The 18,358-nt window shown below is 52.8% G+C and overlaps 5 protein-coding genes across 5 annotated transcripts; 3 read left to right on the top strand and 2 right to left on the bottom strand.

Moving 5' to 3' along the window:
- Positions 1-3,954: 3,954 nt before the first annotated feature.
- POSPLADRAFT_1067762 (hypothetical protein) lies at positions 3,955-7,822 on the top strand (the record flags this gene model as incomplete). Its single annotated transcript, XM_024482223.1, has 8 exons — positions 3,955-4,004; positions 4,375-5,039; positions 5,092-6,028; positions 6,085-6,252; positions 6,306-6,591; positions 6,646-7,038; positions 7,094-7,361; positions 7,413-7,822. The coding sequence occupies 8 exons, from the start codon at positions 3,955-3,957 to the stop codon at positions 7,679-7,681; spliced, it is 3,036 nt and encodes a 1,011-aa protein (XP_024334496.1). The 3' UTR covers positions 7,682-7,822.
- A 227-nt stretch (positions 7,823-8,049) lies between these two features.
- POSPLADRAFT_1155871 (hypothetical protein) lies at positions 8,050-8,855 on the bottom strand (the record flags this gene model as incomplete). The annotated part of the gene is made up of 3 exons (XM_024486996.1): positions 8,050-8,126; positions 8,188-8,365; positions 8,421-8,855. The coding sequence occupies 3 exons, from the start codon at positions 8,853-8,855 to the stop codon at positions 8,050-8,052; spliced, it is 690 nt and encodes a 229-aa protein (XP_024334495.1).
- A 608-nt stretch (positions 8,856-9,463) lies between these two features.
- On the top strand, positions 9,464-12,330 carry POSPLADRAFT_1049909 (hypothetical protein; the record flags this gene model as incomplete). Its single annotated transcript, XM_024479869.1, has 7 exons — positions 9,464-9,906; positions 9,981-10,525; positions 10,737-11,160; positions 11,412-11,509; positions 11,656-11,743; positions 11,796-11,841; positions 11,893-12,330. The coding sequence occupies 7 exons, from the start codon at positions 9,464-9,466 to the stop codon at positions 12,328-12,330; spliced, it is 2,082 nt and encodes a 693-aa protein (XP_024334494.1).
- A 343-nt stretch (positions 12,331-12,673) lies between these two features.
- POSPLADRAFT_1049908 (hypothetical protein) lies at positions 12,674-13,885 on the bottom strand (the record flags this gene model as incomplete). The annotated part of the gene is made up of 4 exons (XM_024479868.1): positions 12,674-13,421; positions 13,488-13,678; positions 13,748-13,781; positions 13,842-13,885. The coding sequence occupies 4 exons, from the start codon at positions 13,883-13,885 to the stop codon at positions 12,674-12,676; spliced, it is 1,017 nt and encodes a 338-aa protein (XP_024334493.1).
- Positions 13,886-15,491: 1,606 nt separating this feature from the next.
- Positions 15,492-16,641, top strand: POSPLADRAFT_1156186 (hypothetical protein; the record flags this gene model as incomplete). The annotated part of the gene is made up of 4 exons (XM_024487039.1): positions 15,492-15,589; positions 15,647-15,680; positions 15,730-15,923; positions 15,978-16,641. 4 exons carry the CDS (start codon positions 15,492-15,494, stop codon positions 16,639-16,641), a joined length of 990 nt encoding a protein of 329 aa, XP_024334492.1.
- Between the last annotated feature and the right edge of the window lie 1,717 nt (positions 16,642-18,358).

Below are 18,358 nucleotides of genomic sequence, written 5' to 3'. Positions count from 1 at the left end.
CTCCTTGAGGTTGATTTCGTGGTCGTACTCAGTGTGGTTCGGAAGTCGTGCAGCAGTGGCTTTGTCGAAGACGGGGAGGAGATCGTGTAGGTAGGATGGTACCATCTGTGGTAGCATTTTTTCTGTCTTGCCTTGGGCGTTCGAGGCTGCAAGTTCGGTGGATGTTGTGACTCACCTAATGTTGTGGTGGATCTTCCAGATCATGCCATTGTGGAGTCGTTTGTAGCTGGACGAGAGTTCGGGGAGTCGCTCCTTGAGCGGAACATCCCTTACTGCCAAGGATTCCTGTTTCTCGTACTTGGTGATCATCGGTGTTCCTGATAAGTAGGAAATGATGAACTCATCGTCGTCGATGTCCTCTGCTTGTTCTTCGATGGACGCAATACCCGTTGACCCAAACCCATCCTCCCCGTGTTCTGTTTCGTCGATGCAGTCGGTTAGCGTTACTGGTGGGGTGCTTATCCTTTCAAGGATGAGTTGGGCAACTCGGTCGCCAGTTTTGATGGTGAACGGGAGCTCGGAGTTGTTGACCAGCAGGACTGAGACCTTGCCTCGGTAATCGGAGTTGATTACTCCTGCAGCGACATCAATTTCCTTTAGTGCTAGGCCGGATCAAGGTGCGATTCTTCCGTAGTGTCCTTCGGGGATAGCCATGATAAGATCGGTGCTGACCAGGCCTCGTCGTCGGGCAGGGATGGTAAGTTGATGCGCAGCAGAGATGTCATATCCTGCTGCGCCACTAGTCTTTCGTTTGGGAAGGGTTGCGTGCTCCGAGGTGGAGATGACAACGAATTCGTCCTCCGTTGGTTCTGGGAGTGGGGTAGTTACGGCCTTCTTCAGTTCTAGCCGAGCCACTCGCCTTTGGTACAGGTCCATCTTCCAGGCCCTGGTCTCGTCTTTCGTCCACCGGTGGTTTAGCTCAACTCGTCCGGTTTTCCAGTCTATCTTGGGGTTTTTGAGCTTGAGCCAGGTATGGCCAAAGATGATGTCTTCCTTGCCGATGCTGGCGATGTAGGCTTTGACAAATTGGGGTTCTCCGCTTATCTTGTAAGATAAGAGAGCTCTTCGCGTAATAAGTGCTTCTTTGTTCGGAGTTCCATCCACGTTGAAGATGGGGATGGGTCGGGGAAGAGGTTCTGTCCGAAGTCGATGTTCTCGGACAAATCTCGGGCTAATGAAGATTCCAGTTGCGCCGCTATCGATGAAAGCGCGCGCCTCGACGTCTTTTCATCCCACAGTAATCAGAATGTGCAGAGCGCGTTCATTTTGGACTACTAGAATTACACAGGACAGTGAAACAGATACGGGCAGTGGTTGCGTCAGCTCACCCTGCCCCTTCAAAAATCCTCCATTGTAAGTTCTTCGTACAGCTCCTGCTTCTCGTCAGCAGAGAGTGTCTTGATTCTGGCGCGGAAGTCGTCCTTCCCAGATCCTCCCTGGTTCGGCCTCCCACCCCCTTGTCGTGCGGCTGCTTTCTTGCAGCAATCCTTGGCGCTGTGACCCTTGATGTGGCAGTAGAAGCACAGGTTCCCGTCCCTGTGGAGCTTCCGATCAGCCTCGTTGAGAACGGCTCCTAGTTCCCATTTCCTTCCTCCCGACGTGGAGGCGAAGGTTGATGCGACGGCAGCGGTGTCGATATCCATTGGTTCGCCATAGTCCCTGGTGTCTGTGACAATGAGAGCCCCCTGCTTGGCTGTGTTGGTGTTTCGAACTTCGTCGTACCAGGCTTTCATGATGTTGGGTCGATCCCTAGTGACCCTTGTTGCGAGAGCAAAATACAGCTCCTTCGGGAGTCCTTTGACGAAGTTGGCGTGGAGAGTGTGGTAGTCGTTCTCAATGCGGTTGGTGCCATTGACCTCGGCATCCTTGAGCTGAGCCTTTGATGCCAGCTGCTCGAAGTGGGTGACGTAGTTACCAAGGGAGAGTGCCGTCTTCCTATCCCTCTGTCGTTCAGGCAGTTTCATCATGATTTGATGTGCCTTGATTCGCATTCCGTGCTCAGGGAATGCTTCTTCTAGAGCGGCAACGAAGTCTGCCCAAGTGGAATAGACCTGGACTCCCCCTGCTGACTTTTCGTAATACGCGTCCGCCCATGTCTTCCCCAGATCCTTCCTCATCAGCGCTACAGTGAAGGCAATCTTTGCTTCATCGCTGAGTCAGGTGTTGTTGGTGGTGACGAAGTAGGAGAGGACACATTGGATGAAGCATCTGAGGTCCTCTGCCTTCCCGCTGAAGGGTTCGGGAGCGGGGATGTCGAGGCGAAGGGGTCGGTTGGCCATTGACTGCTGCGATTGGTATGCTGCGAGGGCGACAGCGATGCGCTGATCAATGTCTTCTTGAGTGAATGTTGCCATAGGGACTTCAACCGGTGCGTTGGTTGGTGCGGGTGGGGCTGGTGGTAGTTCGATGTCTGGGATCTCGATGGGGATGTACTGAACTTCAGGGAGTTCGAGTGGTTGTTCGTTGATGGGTGACTGCACGCTTTCTGCTGTTTGTGTAGGTTCGACGTCGATCCGTAGGATGGTGAATACGTCTTCTGGGTGAGCAGGTGGGTGTCTCTGGTAGTAGCTAACGAGTTCTTGATGGGCAATGACCTGCGGGTTTGGACCGGTTGCATGGCACCAGGTGCCGCCTCAAGGGTAGATGGGAGTCCTTTTCGTGGAGGTGACAAAGCAGCGGTCTGCTCGGTCGTACTGGAGGAGAGGTGATACTGCGAGGGCTGGTAGTCCCAAAGGAACCGGGTTGACTGCGTTGTTTGACGTAATGGTGGATGATATGTTTGACTAGGTAAAACTAGGAACATAGCTTAGAAAGTTCGACCTTTTGATACAACGGTCTACACTCCTATATTGATGCCTGACTCATAGATGACGAGCGAGGGCTTATGGACAGTGCGTCGTCCTGAAGATTGAGCGAGGAAGTTGAGAATGACCACTACCCCAAGCGAAGAGGAGCAGAGACTTGAATGAATAACTAGGTTGAACTTAGGGTTCGACCGACTAATGGTACAACTATTTATACAAGTACCAGCTATGCACGGACCACTGTATCTGTGTGGTCATGTTAGTAAAGAAGGAAACGTAGTGGTACGATACCAGGCACAAAGTGCGCACGGACCCCATTATGTAAGCTACATAATGTTCAACCTGCGGGTGAGCGCTAAGATGGGCACCAGTATGGGCGCTAGTAGTACAAGAAATAGAACAGAAAGATAAATGTTTCACTATCATTCATAAAACGACAACCCTTGCTGTGAACACCTCAAACCTAGGCATATACCTCATGAGCACCCTTGCGCTGCTGGTCATGTGGTAGCCTCGCAGCTAGCTGGTCAACAGATTATCACAAACAAAAAATATGAGACATGTAATTATCTTAAATAGCAGACCATAAGTACATGAAGGCAGATGGAGAGATGTTTTCTAGAGCACCGAGAAGAAGACCTCTTGCTCAACATCCCAGCACGACACGTCCGAGGTACAGGATACACATTGCTTGCCTCTATTTGTGCACATGCGTGATATGCCGGGTGATGGGAACACAGCAATCGGCCATTGATACCGACCTTACCGTAAGACAGTGCGCTGGAAAGCAGACGTGGATATCCGGAGCCGGTGTAGGTTGAAGGAATTGTCTCTGCTCTCAGGAGACTACGTCCCAGACCCTCAAGCGAAGACGACAATGCACGCACGTGACCGTGCGAATGTTTGCAGAACTAGGCTTGCAGTTTCAGACATCACCCAAAAAAGAAATTATTTGAGCTGAGGCATCGCTCGGGGACATGGGGATAAGCTAGACGACAAGACAGGGCCTCCAGGATGGGGGTCGTCGCTCAAGGTCTGGGACGTACAGCAGTGACCCCGATGTGTTCAGATAGTGCGACGCGATGACTGTTTTGGTAGATTATCGCGTTGCAGATAAGATCTGATTATTATGTAACTGCTTAAAATCTTGATGCTTACCAAGGCGGGTACTCTGAGTCTGACGCGTTCGGCCAGTCGAGTGTGCGCGTCAACCCGTTCCTCCATTGCTCATACGACCGCCATTCAGTTGTGCTGGTCCCTCAGGGTTGGCCAACCTCTACAAGGTACTTTCCTACTTACCGAGCTCTTCAGTATCTATTCTAACACTAGACGTGTAGCACCTGCAAAGCTTGAGCTCGCGCATGAACGTCTTCGGGAGCCTGAAATCTGCCAGCCTTTCCACCTCACGAACATGTAGTCGCCGACTTTTTCCGTTTTCTGAGCCGGGGCCGTCGAGTCAAGTCGTGCGGGTAGTCTCTCGCGCGCCGCAGTCGTCCACACAGTCCCGACGTTCGTTCTATTCATCCCTCGTCACCGACCACCAGGCAACGCTACCATTGCGCTACCCAAGGTGGGTGAACCCTAAACACCATGGCCCACGAGCAGTCGAGCGTAATGGACAGGCGAACTCGGTTGAGCCTGCGCAAGCGCAGACTGCCCGCTTAGATGGTGCACAAGACGACCAGGCTCCCCCGTCCGAGTCTGCCCCTCCTGCCTCGTCATCGTCATCGTCGTCCTCAGGCGATGATCCCTCTGACGGAGCAAGCTCCCCACCGCCACCGCCCCCGGATCCTCCAACTCCTCCGCAAACATCCATATCTAAGCAGTCGGTGCCAGAGGTATACCCCCAGGTTCTTGCGCTGCCGATCGCGCGGCGTCCTCTATTTCCCGGTTTTTACAAGGCTGTCGTGGTACGGAATCCTGCTGTTGTTGCTGCCATTAAGGAGATGATGCGCCGAGGCCAACCGTACCTAGGTGCGTTCCTTCTGAAGGACGAGCACACGGACAGCGACGTGATAAGCGACATAAACTCGGTGCACCCCGTCGGCGTCTTCGCCCAGATTACGAGCGTGTTTACGGCAGGCGGTAAGGAGGACGACAAGGAAGAGGGACTGACGGCGGTGCTGTACCCGCATCGGCGAATCAGAATTACGGAGTTGGTCAAGGGCGGAGGTGCAAAGGTCGAGGACTCCGAGGAGTCTCTTCCTACTCCCCCTCCAGAGCCTATGAGTCCAGGTATCACAGGTCGTGTCGTTTTTTCGAGTTCAAACTGACATTCGCTATAAAGCGCCCCTCCAGACGTCCTTCCTGCAGAACTATGCGGTATCCGTCGTCAATGTTGACAACCTGGTTACGCAGCCCTACAACAAGGATGACCAGTACATTCGCGCGTTTATGTCGGAAATCGTCTCTGTATTCAAGGACATCGCCCAGCTCAATCCGCTATTCCGTGACCAAATTACCAATTTCTCGATCAACCAGGTAGCGTCAAACGTGTTTGACGAGCCAGACAAGCTCGCAGACTTTGCCGCCGCAGTGTCCACGGGTGACGTGAACGAGCTGCAAGATGTGCTGGAGAGCCTGGTCGTGGACGACCGCTTGCGCAAGGCGTTGCTGGTCCTCAAGAAGGAGCTCATAAACGCACAACTGCAGAGCAAATTGGCACGCGATGTGGACAGCAAGATTGCGAAGCGCCAACGCGAATACTACCTTATGGAGCAGCTCAAGGGCATCAAGAAAGAACTGGGCATGGAGTCTGACGGGAAGGACAAGCTGATCGAGAAGTTCAAGGAGCGCGCCGCCGCCCTGATGATGCCTGAGCCTGTTCGCAAGGTGTTCGACGAGGAGCTGAACAAGCTGATGCACCTCGAGCCCTCTGCGTCTGAGGCCAACGTAACTCGGAACTACCTCGAGTGGCTTACGCAGATCCCCTGGGGCCAGCATTCGCAAGAGAACTACTCCATCGCGCACGCGCAGCAGGTGCTGGACGAGGACCACTATGGGCTGAAGGACGTCAAGGACCGCATCCTGGAGTTCCTTGCGGTCGGCAAGCTGCGCGGCACGGTTGAGGGCAAGATCATCTGCCTTGCGGGTCCGCCGGGAGTGGGCAAGACGTCGATCGGCAAGTCGATCGCGCGCGCACTGGATAGGCAGTTCTTCCGCTTCTCGGTTGGTGGTTTGACGGATGTTGCTGAGATCAAGGGTCACCGACGGACTTATGTTGGGTAGGCCTGGGATGTGTGGACTTGTATTTGGCCTAGCTAACTGAGATGCGACATAGCGCGCTACCGGGCAAGATCATCCAGGCTCTGAAGAGAGTTGGCACGGAGAATCCCTTAGTGCTCATTGATGAAGTCGACAAGATTGGACGGGGTATCAATGGTGATCCTGCGAGCGCCTTACTGGAGATGCTTGATCCCGAGCAGAACACGGCGTTCTTGGACCACTAGTGAGTATTGGTTCTTTCATTGGGTAGATGCAAGTGGCTGAGCTGCCTACTAGCATGGATGTTCCAGTTGACCTCTCGCGGGTTCTCTTCGTTTGCACGGCTAACGTTCTCGACACGATCCCGGCACCTCTACTGGACCGTATGGAGATACTTGAAGTCAGCGGATATGTTTCGGAAGAGAAGGCTGTCATCGCCGATAAATACCTCGGCCCTCAGGCGAAAGAGGCGTCTGGACTCAAGGATGCTGACGTCCAGCTTGATCCCGCTGCTGTCGATACGCTCATCAAGTACTACTGCCGAGAGAGTGGTGTACGGAATTTGAAGAAGCACATCGAGAAGGTGTGTGATAGATTGTGTGCTATCACTAGACTTTGATACTTAAATCTTGGTCAGATTTACCGCAAGGCGGCGCTCAAGCTCATTCAGGACCTGGGCGAGGACGCCTTCCCTGAAGTTGCCGTTTCTCAACAGGCTAAGGATGAAGACAAGACGGTCGAGAAGCAGGACGCTCCCCAAAGTACCCCTTCTGCTCCCGAGACGGCAGTCCCAAAGCAAGAGCAGGCAGAGGAGCCGAGCGAGCGGAAGGTCACAACTGAGCAGCGTAAGCCGCTCAAGGTACCTGATACAGTGCACGTCCGCATCACGCCTGAGAACTTGAAGGAGTACGTCGGGCCCCCAGTCTACTACAAGGACAGGATGTATGTCAAGACGCCGCCTCCCGGTGTGAGCACCGGGCTGGGCTATCTGGGTAATGGCTCTGGCGCTGTTATGCCAATCGAGGCGACGGTGAGCAGCCATGTGCCAGAAGGAATTCTCTCGTGGCTGATGGTTGCTCGTACAGACAATGCCTGGCAAAGGTGGTTTGCAGCTGACCGGAAAGCTGGGAGAGGTGATCAGGGAGAGTGCTCAGATCGGGATGAGCTGGGTGAAGAGCCATGCTTATGATCTAGGCATCACGTCGACGCCGGATGAACAGTTCCTAGTGGACCGGGATATTCACTTACATATGCCCGAAGGGAGCATCGGAAAGGAGGGCCCCAGCGCAGGTACTGCCATCCTGACGGCGCTCGTCTCGCTGTTTACCAAAACACGAGTCAACCCAGATATTGGTGAGCTCTTTGCGGCCGTTCTTGACGTTCGCATACTCACATGCTTGCTAGCTATGACTGGTGAGATCTCGCTTGTGGGCCAGGTGCTCCCAGTCGGTGGGCTGAAGGAGAAGATTCTGGCCGCGCACCGCGCCGGAATTAAGACGATCATCGCACCTGAGGCTAACCGCCCGGACATCGAGGAGAACGTACCCGAGAGCGTGAAGACAGGCATCCGTTTTGTGTACGTGGAGGACGTGCGCGAGGTACTACACGAGGTGTTCCGCGGGGAGCCAGTGACGGAGCGGTGGAAGGACACGCTGTCGCTGTCCGAGTCATGATCCTCGGTCGGACTATTCGTATGTTCTGTTTGCTGTGTCGGTAATCGTTAGCATCTCCTTACAGTATAGAGCACGTTGGTCACAAGCAACATACTATGTATATTAGTCCCATCTGCAATCCAGCTCATGTATCGACAACTATAGCAATCATTGCTCGGACATGCATAATACATTAGATACCTGACCCGGCCGCGCTGTCCGGCTGAAAGTCGATGCTGGCAACACTCACATCTAGCGCTCAGGCAATCCATAGTATACCATCAAATATTGTCTACCAAACTGCAACTCTACATAAATTAGCATGCGGGAAAGGTGTTGAGTGTGTGATGAATCGTGAAGGTCGTGACATCCAGCATCATAAGCTAGTGTTATGATTCCGCTACGAGGAAGCCAACGAGACATGAGTCCAGCATGTATTCCAGGTTGACCCACGCATGTGTCAGCGCTGCAAGCTCCGATCAGTCGCGCGTCAAACATAGGGAGGCGAATGTGGTAATTGAACTGACCGAATAGTTTGCTTCCGTCACGGCCTGCAACGCGTATGAGCTCCTTCTCACCTCCTGGATGATATGGCAGGTAGTGCGTGATGTTGTACACCTTGCCATTGAATGCTGACCAAGCATCGTCTCGCTTGTTATGTTGCTTGAGCATGGATGGCGTCACGCGCAGCAATGATTCGACGCCCTGTGCAGTACGTTCAGGATGAATGGGGGGAGGCGGACGCAGATATAGAACGCACTCTCAGATCCTGACCGGATTTCTTCAAGTTTGCCCAGTCCAAAGGGCCATGTCCCGGAGCCAGCGCCACCTTCCCCCTTCCGGACGGCTTTGGGGGGATTCTTGACGTCGTGAGCGGAACAGCCAGGGAGCCAGGAGTGCTTGATATCCCCGGCCGCCGGCTCGAGAGCGAAGGCGGGGGTGGCGGAGGCATGAGCTGTGCATCGGTGAGTATGCGCGGGATCGTGTTTGACGGGGGAGCGAGGCGCTGTGCACTGTTGGCAGCAGGGAAGGAGGGCGGAATGTCGTCTGTGGTGTCGCCGCCGTGTATTGTCTCGGTGTCGGAGTCGTCATTGTCAACGCTATCACTTTGGCTGGGGCTCTCGATGATGGGGGATACGCTGAGCGTGGGTGCGGGCTGGGGAGAGGCGAACCAACTTCGAAGATAGCCCGCCATTGGTATTAGAAATCTAAAGTATGGCTGCAGTGGCTGATGAAGCTGAAGGGTGCGGCCAAGCGCCCGGTCGCAGCCACCAGGCGCATCTCCACGTGATACTGTACGCAGCTTGGACTTCGCGCCACGTTTCTGGCCACATTCTAATGTCATGGCTTTACGTTCAAGCGGCCGTGGTCACTAGTGCATAAATACCGTGGACCACACCTTGAGTACCTACTTTCATCTTCAACTCTCGTTCCTTGCTTTATCTCTTGACCCTCGAGTCATCTGTGTCCTCTGCAAGACGCCTTATTACTAACGCCACTCAGCATACCAACTGGTGTATCTCCCGAATGACTGGCTTCATACGGGATTTGATTCAACAACATGCTCCTCCGGAGCGCAGCGAGTCTTCACAGCCCTTAGGTGATGAAATCATAGGAATTTCCCTTGATGGCCGATCTACACTGCTCGCCAGTGGCTCCTGGGAATCTGGCTTTCTCCCGCTCATATTCCGTCCTCGCCTTCATGTCACGAAGAAGAATATATCGACCGTTCTATGCCGACTTTCCCGCGCGCGTACACCTCAAATATACCTCCGTCAATTAACCATTGACTTTCGTGGCCACATGCCGGTCCTCGGGAAGAACTCAGAGCTGAGGCGAATTGTCTCGCTACTGCCCAATGTGACCAGTCTCGAGCTTCAAGGGCTGATCATCACATCGTCTACAATCGAGGCGCTCTCAGTGCTGGCGCCACATGTCCACGAGCTCGTCATAGGTTGCCTTCTAGCCGCTACACCTGACATCTTCAAGCGCTTCATCTGCGCCTTCTCTGCCCTTCGCTCGTTGGAAATCACAGATATGCTGTATGTCAACCCGAAAGGCGAGAAATTCCCACGGACGCAGTTTAGAGATTTCTGGTTGGGCTACGGATCCCCTCCAGGTCGATCCTACTGCATCAATCCAGAGGAGTGGTGGTATTTTAAGGCGTGCAATGAATGGACACTCGGGCCTCCTTTTCGCACTGTCAACTATAGTGTCGAAGCAATGAAGCTGGTAATGCGCCGACGGTAGAACGTTTCCTCGTGCATGGCTATGGATTCTGTTTGGCGTCCAGTCAGTCTTTTGTCTTTCCCTTGCCCAGTATGCTGAAGAAATACCTTGGTTATGAAGCAGGAATCGACAACGTGGCAACGAACAATTTCCGGTGGATAGAAAGAACGGATGACCCGCAGTGCTTCCTCTGGACGCTGGCCTTTATCGTGAATATCTTAACCCCAAAACTCTGCGAGCTGCACTTCCGATTGCTTTCCCCAGGTCTGTCCCACCTGGTTGAGCACTTCCTCCTCCATCTTGCGGAGAAGCTTGAGAGGCCTGCATTCCAGCATGTACGGATGTTCACCTTCGATGTCGGCTTCACGGAACTACACCCTGACACTCATGTGGACTTCGGGTTCATCCAGCGCTGCTTGCCCACATTCGCTGAACGAGACATGCTGGTGCTCAAGGCGTGTGCTGGTCTTGTCGAGCCGGATCCTGACGTTCGCGCCGTCGACTATGTCCGTCGCCGCCTACTCGCGCTCAATGCAGGTCATCTAAAGATCGATTTCAATGATATACTGGCATTCGTTATCCCGGGTCCCGATGAGATTGACAGAGAGGAGTTGATTCGGATAGAGTTGGCAATTGGTAGACTCGTGCCGGCACAATCGTGTTCTGTTAATTCCCTTTTAATGCCAGTAGTACCAGTAGTAGATGATAGTAATGCTTTTTGAGAGCGAGATGTTGCTACTTACGAAAAGTCAAATTCAGGGTTCCCAATTGATTCCGGATCAATTTTGGACCATTACACGTACTTGTGCTAGCGCTCGCGTGCTTTGAATCTGGTCGCCAAACTCAGATGGACTCGCCATGTCCTCCCACAAACGAAGGATCTCCGACTTGCTGGAAGATGAATCATTCGACAGGCAGAGTAGACAGCGTGTCGACGGACAGTCTTACTGCACTTTACGATACCACGCAGATACAGAGTCGGTCCTCCACGTGCACTTCCGCCAGCCCGTGCCTCTCATAACATTCTCCTACACTCCTTCTCGCGAACTGGTATTCACGAACTCGGCTCTACGGTATTACGTCGACCCTCCGATCGGTGCGGACTTGAAGTATGGCTACGAGCGATGGGTGAAACGACCGGAGGAAAAGGGTAGGATCGACGGATTGCTCAAGGCGATCTCGCGAGCCCGCACAATGGCACCGCTAGATTCCGCCGAACAATGGTCTATAGAGAACACGGACGTAGTGTCGTGGAGGGGGGTTATGACGAAGTGAGTCGCATCTTATACTACGTGCCGTTTGTTCGCCATCAACTTAGCGAGGGAGAATATTAACAGCACCATATGCTGGTCCAGGTGACCGTTGGGAATTGAATGTGATGGATGTGGATGGTACCTTGTACTTTGAGGAGCATCTGACAGATGCTGCTCTTGTCGAAAAGTAGGTGCTCAACCGGTGTGCCAGGCTAGGGCGGCTTCTAATAGCATCGAACCTGTAGAGAAGACATGACGCCGCACCATAGATTGCAGTCGTACTACGGCTACTCCTTCGAGTCATGGTGCACGTCTTCAAAGCCGAGCACCCAGGAAACACTCGGAGGCCACCCACCAGGCTGGGGAGGTGATGTCGATACGAATGTGCAATGGTGCGGGGTTGTGAAGTCGTCGCTAGGCGACCATTCTATGATCATTGGAGGCGAAGTCGACTGCGTTCGGGGTCGGGTCACTCTACCGACTCGATGTATTCGGTGCTGACCATGCATGCAGGAAAATATAACGGTGATACAAGGTCCCTCGTGGAGCTGAAGACGTCGCTTACGATCCGCAATGCGAATGACCAGGGTCGATTTGAGAAGTACGCAGGTCCAATCTGCTTGGGACCTGTTGCGAACTAACTATGAGCGTAGGAAATTCTTGAAGTTTTACTTCCAGTCATTCCTCCTAGGCGTTCCGGTGCGCTTTCACTGTTGCCCTCATTTCAGAGGTCTAGACACAGTATGACAGGAAATCATCGTGGGCTTCCGCACACCTTCCGGCGAGTTACGGTCCCTTCAGTCGTTTCAGACAATGAACATACCGAGCCTGGCCATCGGCAAGAACAACGCCTGGGATCCACGTGTGTGTCTGGACTGGGGCCATCGTTTCATGTCCGCCCTGAAGGACGTTGTGCGCCAAGCCGTGCACAATGACACTGATTCGTCGGAAGCCTCGCGGATTAAGGTTTGGCGCGCCGCGTTTGGAACGGGCTCGGGGGTCAACGTCTCGTTGCTCGATGATGCCGGCGTCCGCGAGGTCGAGGCAGGAGAAGATAGGGTGGGCTTTCTGCCTAGATGGTATTGGGACGAACTCCGTCGAGAGCCTCGTGCGACACGTCCACAGGATACAGGAGGGTCATCGCAAGGGCGCGCGCCCCGAAGGGTACCTGCGGGATGGAAGATTTGAGGCTTAATCCATCATGGTATGTCTCAACGTTCTGACCCTGTCACCATGTTCAGCGAGCAGCAGACGATACAGTGCACTCAATCGAGCATAGACTATGGTATAGCGGTATAGTAATGGATCTTTGGAAAGGATGAATCTGCGCAGTAAAAGGTTCGCGTTGTACAAGGGTAATTCCATAATACAAAGCGTAAGCGTGTCGCTAAAATACAGACAAGGGCATGAAGTAGGTATGTTCTCGTACTGACACTCTTCGGCTACGTGATGAGGTTTAATATAGGTCATAACCCATTATTCAGTGGGGTGTATGTACGACAGCAAGGTCTCACTTACCTTCGTTCATGGATCAAATCTCAAGATTGTCACCACTAAGGCATCCCGCTCCACCTCTTTCTCTTACAAACACCACAGCCTCCCGATTGTCTACTCGTCCCCGAAAGAGGCTGTGGGATGCTTTACGCAGAATTTCTCTGAAACCACGCGATTGCGGGCGCCCTCGTGGGGTCTGTGTACTGTTTGTGAGCTTCTGCATCTCTTTGTCAAGTTTTTCCATCTTCTTCTGCATCTCGGCGAACGCTGTCCTGAGGTCCTCCATCTCCTCTCTGTGAGCGGCATCCTTGCGGGCCGCCGTCTCGCTCATCTCGACCTGCAGCTCCTGTAACTCCTGTTTGTGCTGCTCTGTCTGTCTCTCCAACTCAGTCTTCAGCTCTGTCCCCGCGTCCGTGTGTGGAAGCAGCTTGCGGAGATCGACGAGCTCGTATTGCATGTGGAGCACCTTGGGAGCATATTCAAAAAATGGAGACATGGTATCCAGGGCTGACTGCGGCGTGTTGAGGAGGCGCTGCATACGCGCGCCGTGGTCGACGGCGTCCTTGAAGAATAGTGGCTTGCTCCTGAGTTCGGTCTCCCTCTGCGCCCCGACCTCCTCCGCCACGTCCTCCCACATTGTAGTCACGATAACGACGTTCTTCATGGCACCTTCGCCGCAAATCTTCGAGAACAAACGAAAATTCTCGCGGGCAATGCCGCCTACGCGGTAGTCGGATATGCGATGCATGTAGATGACGCCAGATAGCTTCCTGCCCCTTTCGTACCTGTGTTTGTCCAGCATGAGTTTCCTTCTCAGCGTATGCGCGCTCCGTCGCTCAGATGATACGTACGTCTGTTCTAGAAAATCGGCTATGTCCTTCAGGATGTCTGCTTGCGATTTGTATGTATCATCGAACCCGGGGGTGTCAATCAAGGTGATGTTTTCCCCATTGATATTGCAATATGCCGTTTGCACCTTGTCGGTACACGACTGAAGGCTGGTCCCCACCCGAAGATGGGAACCGCATACCGCGTTGATGAACTGAAGAGCCGCGCGTCATTAAAGCGGTTAGCATATTTCTATTCTTTCCGATCACTGTCAGCGGCTCACCGTCGTCTTACCCGCTCCTGTGGGCCCCGTCACGCTGCGAGGACAAATAAATGAGATCCTACATCAGTGCATGTAATGCAACCGCTGAACGTACGCTATGAGCTTCGCTTTGCCATCGGTCTTGCTTTCGCGAGCCATGAATGATGGGCGTCGTAGACGATGTTTGGATGTCGAACTTCGCGTCTCGTTTCTTACCCTGTCTTAACCTCTATGGCCTTCAGGACTATGTGCTCCGTCAAGACACACGGATGCTATCGTTATCATGCCTTGCTAACAAGGCGTGCTGATGAACTATCCATCGCCTCATGACGGAAGTTTGCGTTTGCCCCATGGCGGTGGTGAGACTGGCTCATCATGTTCTGATAACTGTCTATATTACTGCTAGTTGCAGAATGATGAGTAAAACGTGTTGTTTTTTTCGCAGGGCCCAATATTCATCTCATTGCCTGTTCTACAGTCAAAATAGGGGTGCTCGGATAATCGGTATAAAGCTTCCGCGTACACGTAAGTAAGCTGCGCCGAGCGCGTTGTCTACAGAATTCCACGGCCATGTCCGTGGATCGCCGATCGTTGACCCGTCCGTGTAACATCAGTCCTGCACAAGTCAACGTGCCTGTTAGTACTACTCTTTTATTTGTGGACTGCAGCTGACTATGCAGCGATACTGCTCCTGCCCCTGTCATTTGCGTTAGGGCCTCAAGCACTACGAATCGTTAGACAATCACTGCGTCAGTTCAAGTTCGTCCTGCGTGTCTGTATGCCTTTTCTCCGTAAATACTACTGGCCCTATGCCAGCTGTAATCACCCAATCCGCGCGGCGCAGGACGAGTCAGGAAGGCGTCCTAGTCTTCTCGGCTGACAGTGTTGCACAGCGCGGACAGCACGCTGATGATCAAGGTGACGTTGTGGTCACCTGTCATTAGAGATGGTTTCATTAGCTCGAGACTATAACGCGGAACGTCATGGGCATGGCGAAGGGCATTCTGAGAGCTAAGGATCGACGACAGCATTTCTGGGATCTCGCTGGGCATTTGCGTCCAAGAGATATAAAGCGCAACGACGCCACAAACAGAGGTTCAGCCATTGCTTTCTAGTCTTACTCCCGCTTTGTGACGGAGCACTACAAGTCGGTGAGCAGAGCGTCCGATGTGCCTATCTCACGAATACATTGTATGCACAAGCCCAGCGCAAATTAAGCCAGCACCTATCCAGGCCTTAGATGACAATGCATACGCCCGCAACGTATATTCATTCTTTTAATCCCCGGCGTCCAACATTTCCTGCTCCGTGAGGCGGACAGTACAATTGAGCGAAGGCTGTCCTATCATTGATACAGACACATTTCGTACGTCCTAGCTGCCTGATGGTGACATTTGACCGTCGATGGATGCGAGGGCTCGTATGATTCAGAGACGTTGTCCAGCTACGCAGTTTCAAAAGCGCTATCTCCCAGCGCGTTTTTATGGTCCGATACCTAGCCACCTTGTTCTATGGGATAATTTCGGCAGGATATAGGCTTCAAGCACCATGCAGGAGCATCGTGTTAAGTCATGATGTCGGCCAGACAGCGCACACCTGAGCCCGGGCGCGGCAAAATCCGTCAGATATATGCCGGCACAATGAAGCAGTGGACAATTCTCGCGCGCCTCCCGTTGACCACCCCATCATTCCTGCGGGTAATTGCCAACTTCCGATACAATTGTCCCAGTAAAGTTCCCTTGTTCTCACTGACTCCCGGAACGACATGAGAAAGGGACAGAATGCAGGGAGCGTCTCTACTTCAAAACAAGATTCCGGTATGCACAAGAAACGCAAGACTAAGCGGAAGCCCGTGACAATTGTGTAAGTATTTTCACCGCCATCTTACTCACATCGGTGCATCGCTTATTTATGCTGTAGGGTTATGGGTCCTACTGGCTCGGGCAAGACGTCGGTGAGGTCGACAGTACACAAACTGCAAGATACTTACTGAGACGGCCCAGTTCATCAACACTGCTAGCGGCTCAGAACTACGTGTTGGGTTGGGCTTGGAGTCATCCACAGAAAACATTCAAAAGTCCAACACGTTCCCGCTAGATGAATACGATGTCACATTGGTCGACACACCTGGATTCGACGACACCAATATAAGCGACGTTGACATTCTCGCTCTAATTGCGAAATATCTTGCTGACGAGTAGGTTCAGAATACCACGAGCCGCGGCTACAGCGCTGACATGTGTACTCCCAGGTTTGAGAACAGGCGACAAATCAGCGGCGTCATATACCTACATCGCATCACCGACAACAGGATGGGTGGTACGGCGTTACGGAACTTCCGCATGTTTAAGGAGCTCTGCGGGGGGCCGGCATTGGCCAACACAGCTATCGTCCTGAACATGTGGAACGAGGTTAATGAAGGTATCCGCAGCGCCCGCAAGAACGAGCTCGTCTCCAAGGACAACTTCTTCAAGCCTGCAGTGACGGCAGGCGCGAAGGTCCTCACTCACGACAATACGGTGGATTCCGCGTATGCTGTATTGCGCCACCTGGCAACGCGGCGACCGAGACCGCTCTTGATCCAGACGGAGCTCGTCTCACGGAAAAAGCAGCTCTGTGAGACGTCTGCGGGAGCTGCGCTGCTTGGGGACCTTGTCAAGAGGGAGCAGAGGCAGGCAGAGCAGTTGCGAGACATGCAGAAGGAGATTGAGGAGGCTATCCGGAAGAAAGACGAAGAGGACAGGCGAGAATTAGAGGAGGCACGCCGCAAGGTGGATGAAACACGGAGGCATCTTCTGAGTCAGCAACAACGAATGAAGCCTGTGAAGCCTGTCGGAGTCAGAGCGCAGCGTAATCGTCGCCGGAGGTTATTTCGCGGACTACTTTGCGTCACGTCTGACAATTTGGAGACGTAATGTCCACTCATCATGCTTGGTTACGAGCCCATCGCCATGCTCTATGCCAGTATGCCAAGCGCGTCATCTAGGTTCCATATGCAGCTACCACACATACTTCTCGTTGTCTGCATGCGCGGTTATATTTATTCGCGCAGTATTTATCATAGTAACTTGAACATATACGACGCTGTGTTGAAATAGTACTCACAAATTATAATGTATGCCATTGATACTAAGTCTTCGAGCTTCCGATATTCGGCTATCAGTTGATGCTTTATGAATCTACAAGTAGTACTTCGACGAGCATGCAGTATCACGATGATGGTATTACACTCCGAGTGTATCCGCGTTGCGGCATTGATGGCCCTGATTTAGAGCGTCTATGCCAGTAGGACATCCAAGATCCCAACAAGCGCTGATGAACTGCGTTCTCAACATGTCCTGTCACCGCTACCTGCGCAATCAAACATTGCAAAATTATTTCTTATGAAACCCAAACATTTCTTTGACGGAATGTCTTGAGTGATTGCGAATGCAACACCATCATAATGGAGTTCGGAGACATTCCGAAAGCTTGACATCTCGCGTGGAGCATGACTCGAACTTCCACGACTGACACTATACACTATACTTAACACATAAGGTGAGTGACAGCATCGCCGTCGCTAACAGAAATCCATGCTCGTGGTCAATAGAGTGTACAATTTTTTGTCACGGTTCAACGACGGTTGGCGGTCATAGATTCAAAACGGGAACACACCCATTGGTCACGCCGCACGCTGCGTCCGACCACCTGTGTATTAGCAGATATTTTGAAATGCCCAATCCCTCGCCTTACATTCCACACAAGGGCAACGTAGAGGCCAATCAGCCTGTCGGCATTACGCCATTACTCGTCCGGCCTCAGACATCCGCGCGCCGCGGCCACTACATAAGGCCCTGCCTCTCCAGCTCTCCCTCCAGTCCCCGACTACACAACACACTCGAATAACAATGTCTGTGAGTAATATGACATGCGCGTCTCCTTATGGCCTAGAACTCAAGCTGGCCTCGTGCACAGAACACTGTGAAGTGCGCCAACGTCCAGGCCAACGGCGGTTCCTGCACCTACCCCGCGTGCAACTGCGCGGAGCCACCCAAGAGCAAGTAAACTCGCGGGTCAGTCTCACACTCAGTGAGCACCTCTATCACTGGCTCGTATGCGAAAACTGACACAATGTCCCTTTAAGTCTGCTCCGAGCCTCTGAACAGCGAGCATGAGGCAGTTCCACTGTCTCTTTGACATGTGTGTCATTGTATAGCATATCGTTTGATGCCAGGGAAATGATTCTCTGAACTGCGTGTGACAAGTTTGTGTCCCGTCTACTCTGTGCGGCCTAATGAGAGGCGTCAGTGCGGCTCAAAATCGTGTCGATGCAACAGGCACTTCCTCAAATCCAAACGACATGTGTTACTTAGTTTACACGCTCCATTCGTGAGGCTCTATTCATATCTTCCCGGAATCCCTTCCTGATCCTTTGCGGACTTCTTCGTCAACCTGCCCGGAGGATTTCATGCTCATCGCGTCTCTTGTACGAAGATCGGCACGGTGGTTATGTGAGCAGGTGTCTATCGTCCGGTCTCTAGCAGCGTTGCATTCGAGAACTCAGGATCCTCAGGTTTACGCATTCCGCGTTGCGCTTCTAGACTGTCCAAGCGTCGGTCTACCGAGATAGTGAGAACCATTGCCACTAAT

This window comes from Postia placenta (assembly GCF_002117355.1).
Source record: "Postia placenta MAD-698-R-SB12 unplaced genomic scaffold POSPLAscaffold_17, whole genome shotgun sequence".
Lineage (NCBI taxonomy): Eukaryota > Fungi > Basidiomycota > Agaricomycetes > Polyporales > Adustoporiaceae > Rhodonia > Rhodonia placenta.
The sequence above is the reverse complement of the archived record's forward strand: the minus strand, read 5'-3'. Positions and strand labels throughout refer to the sequence as shown.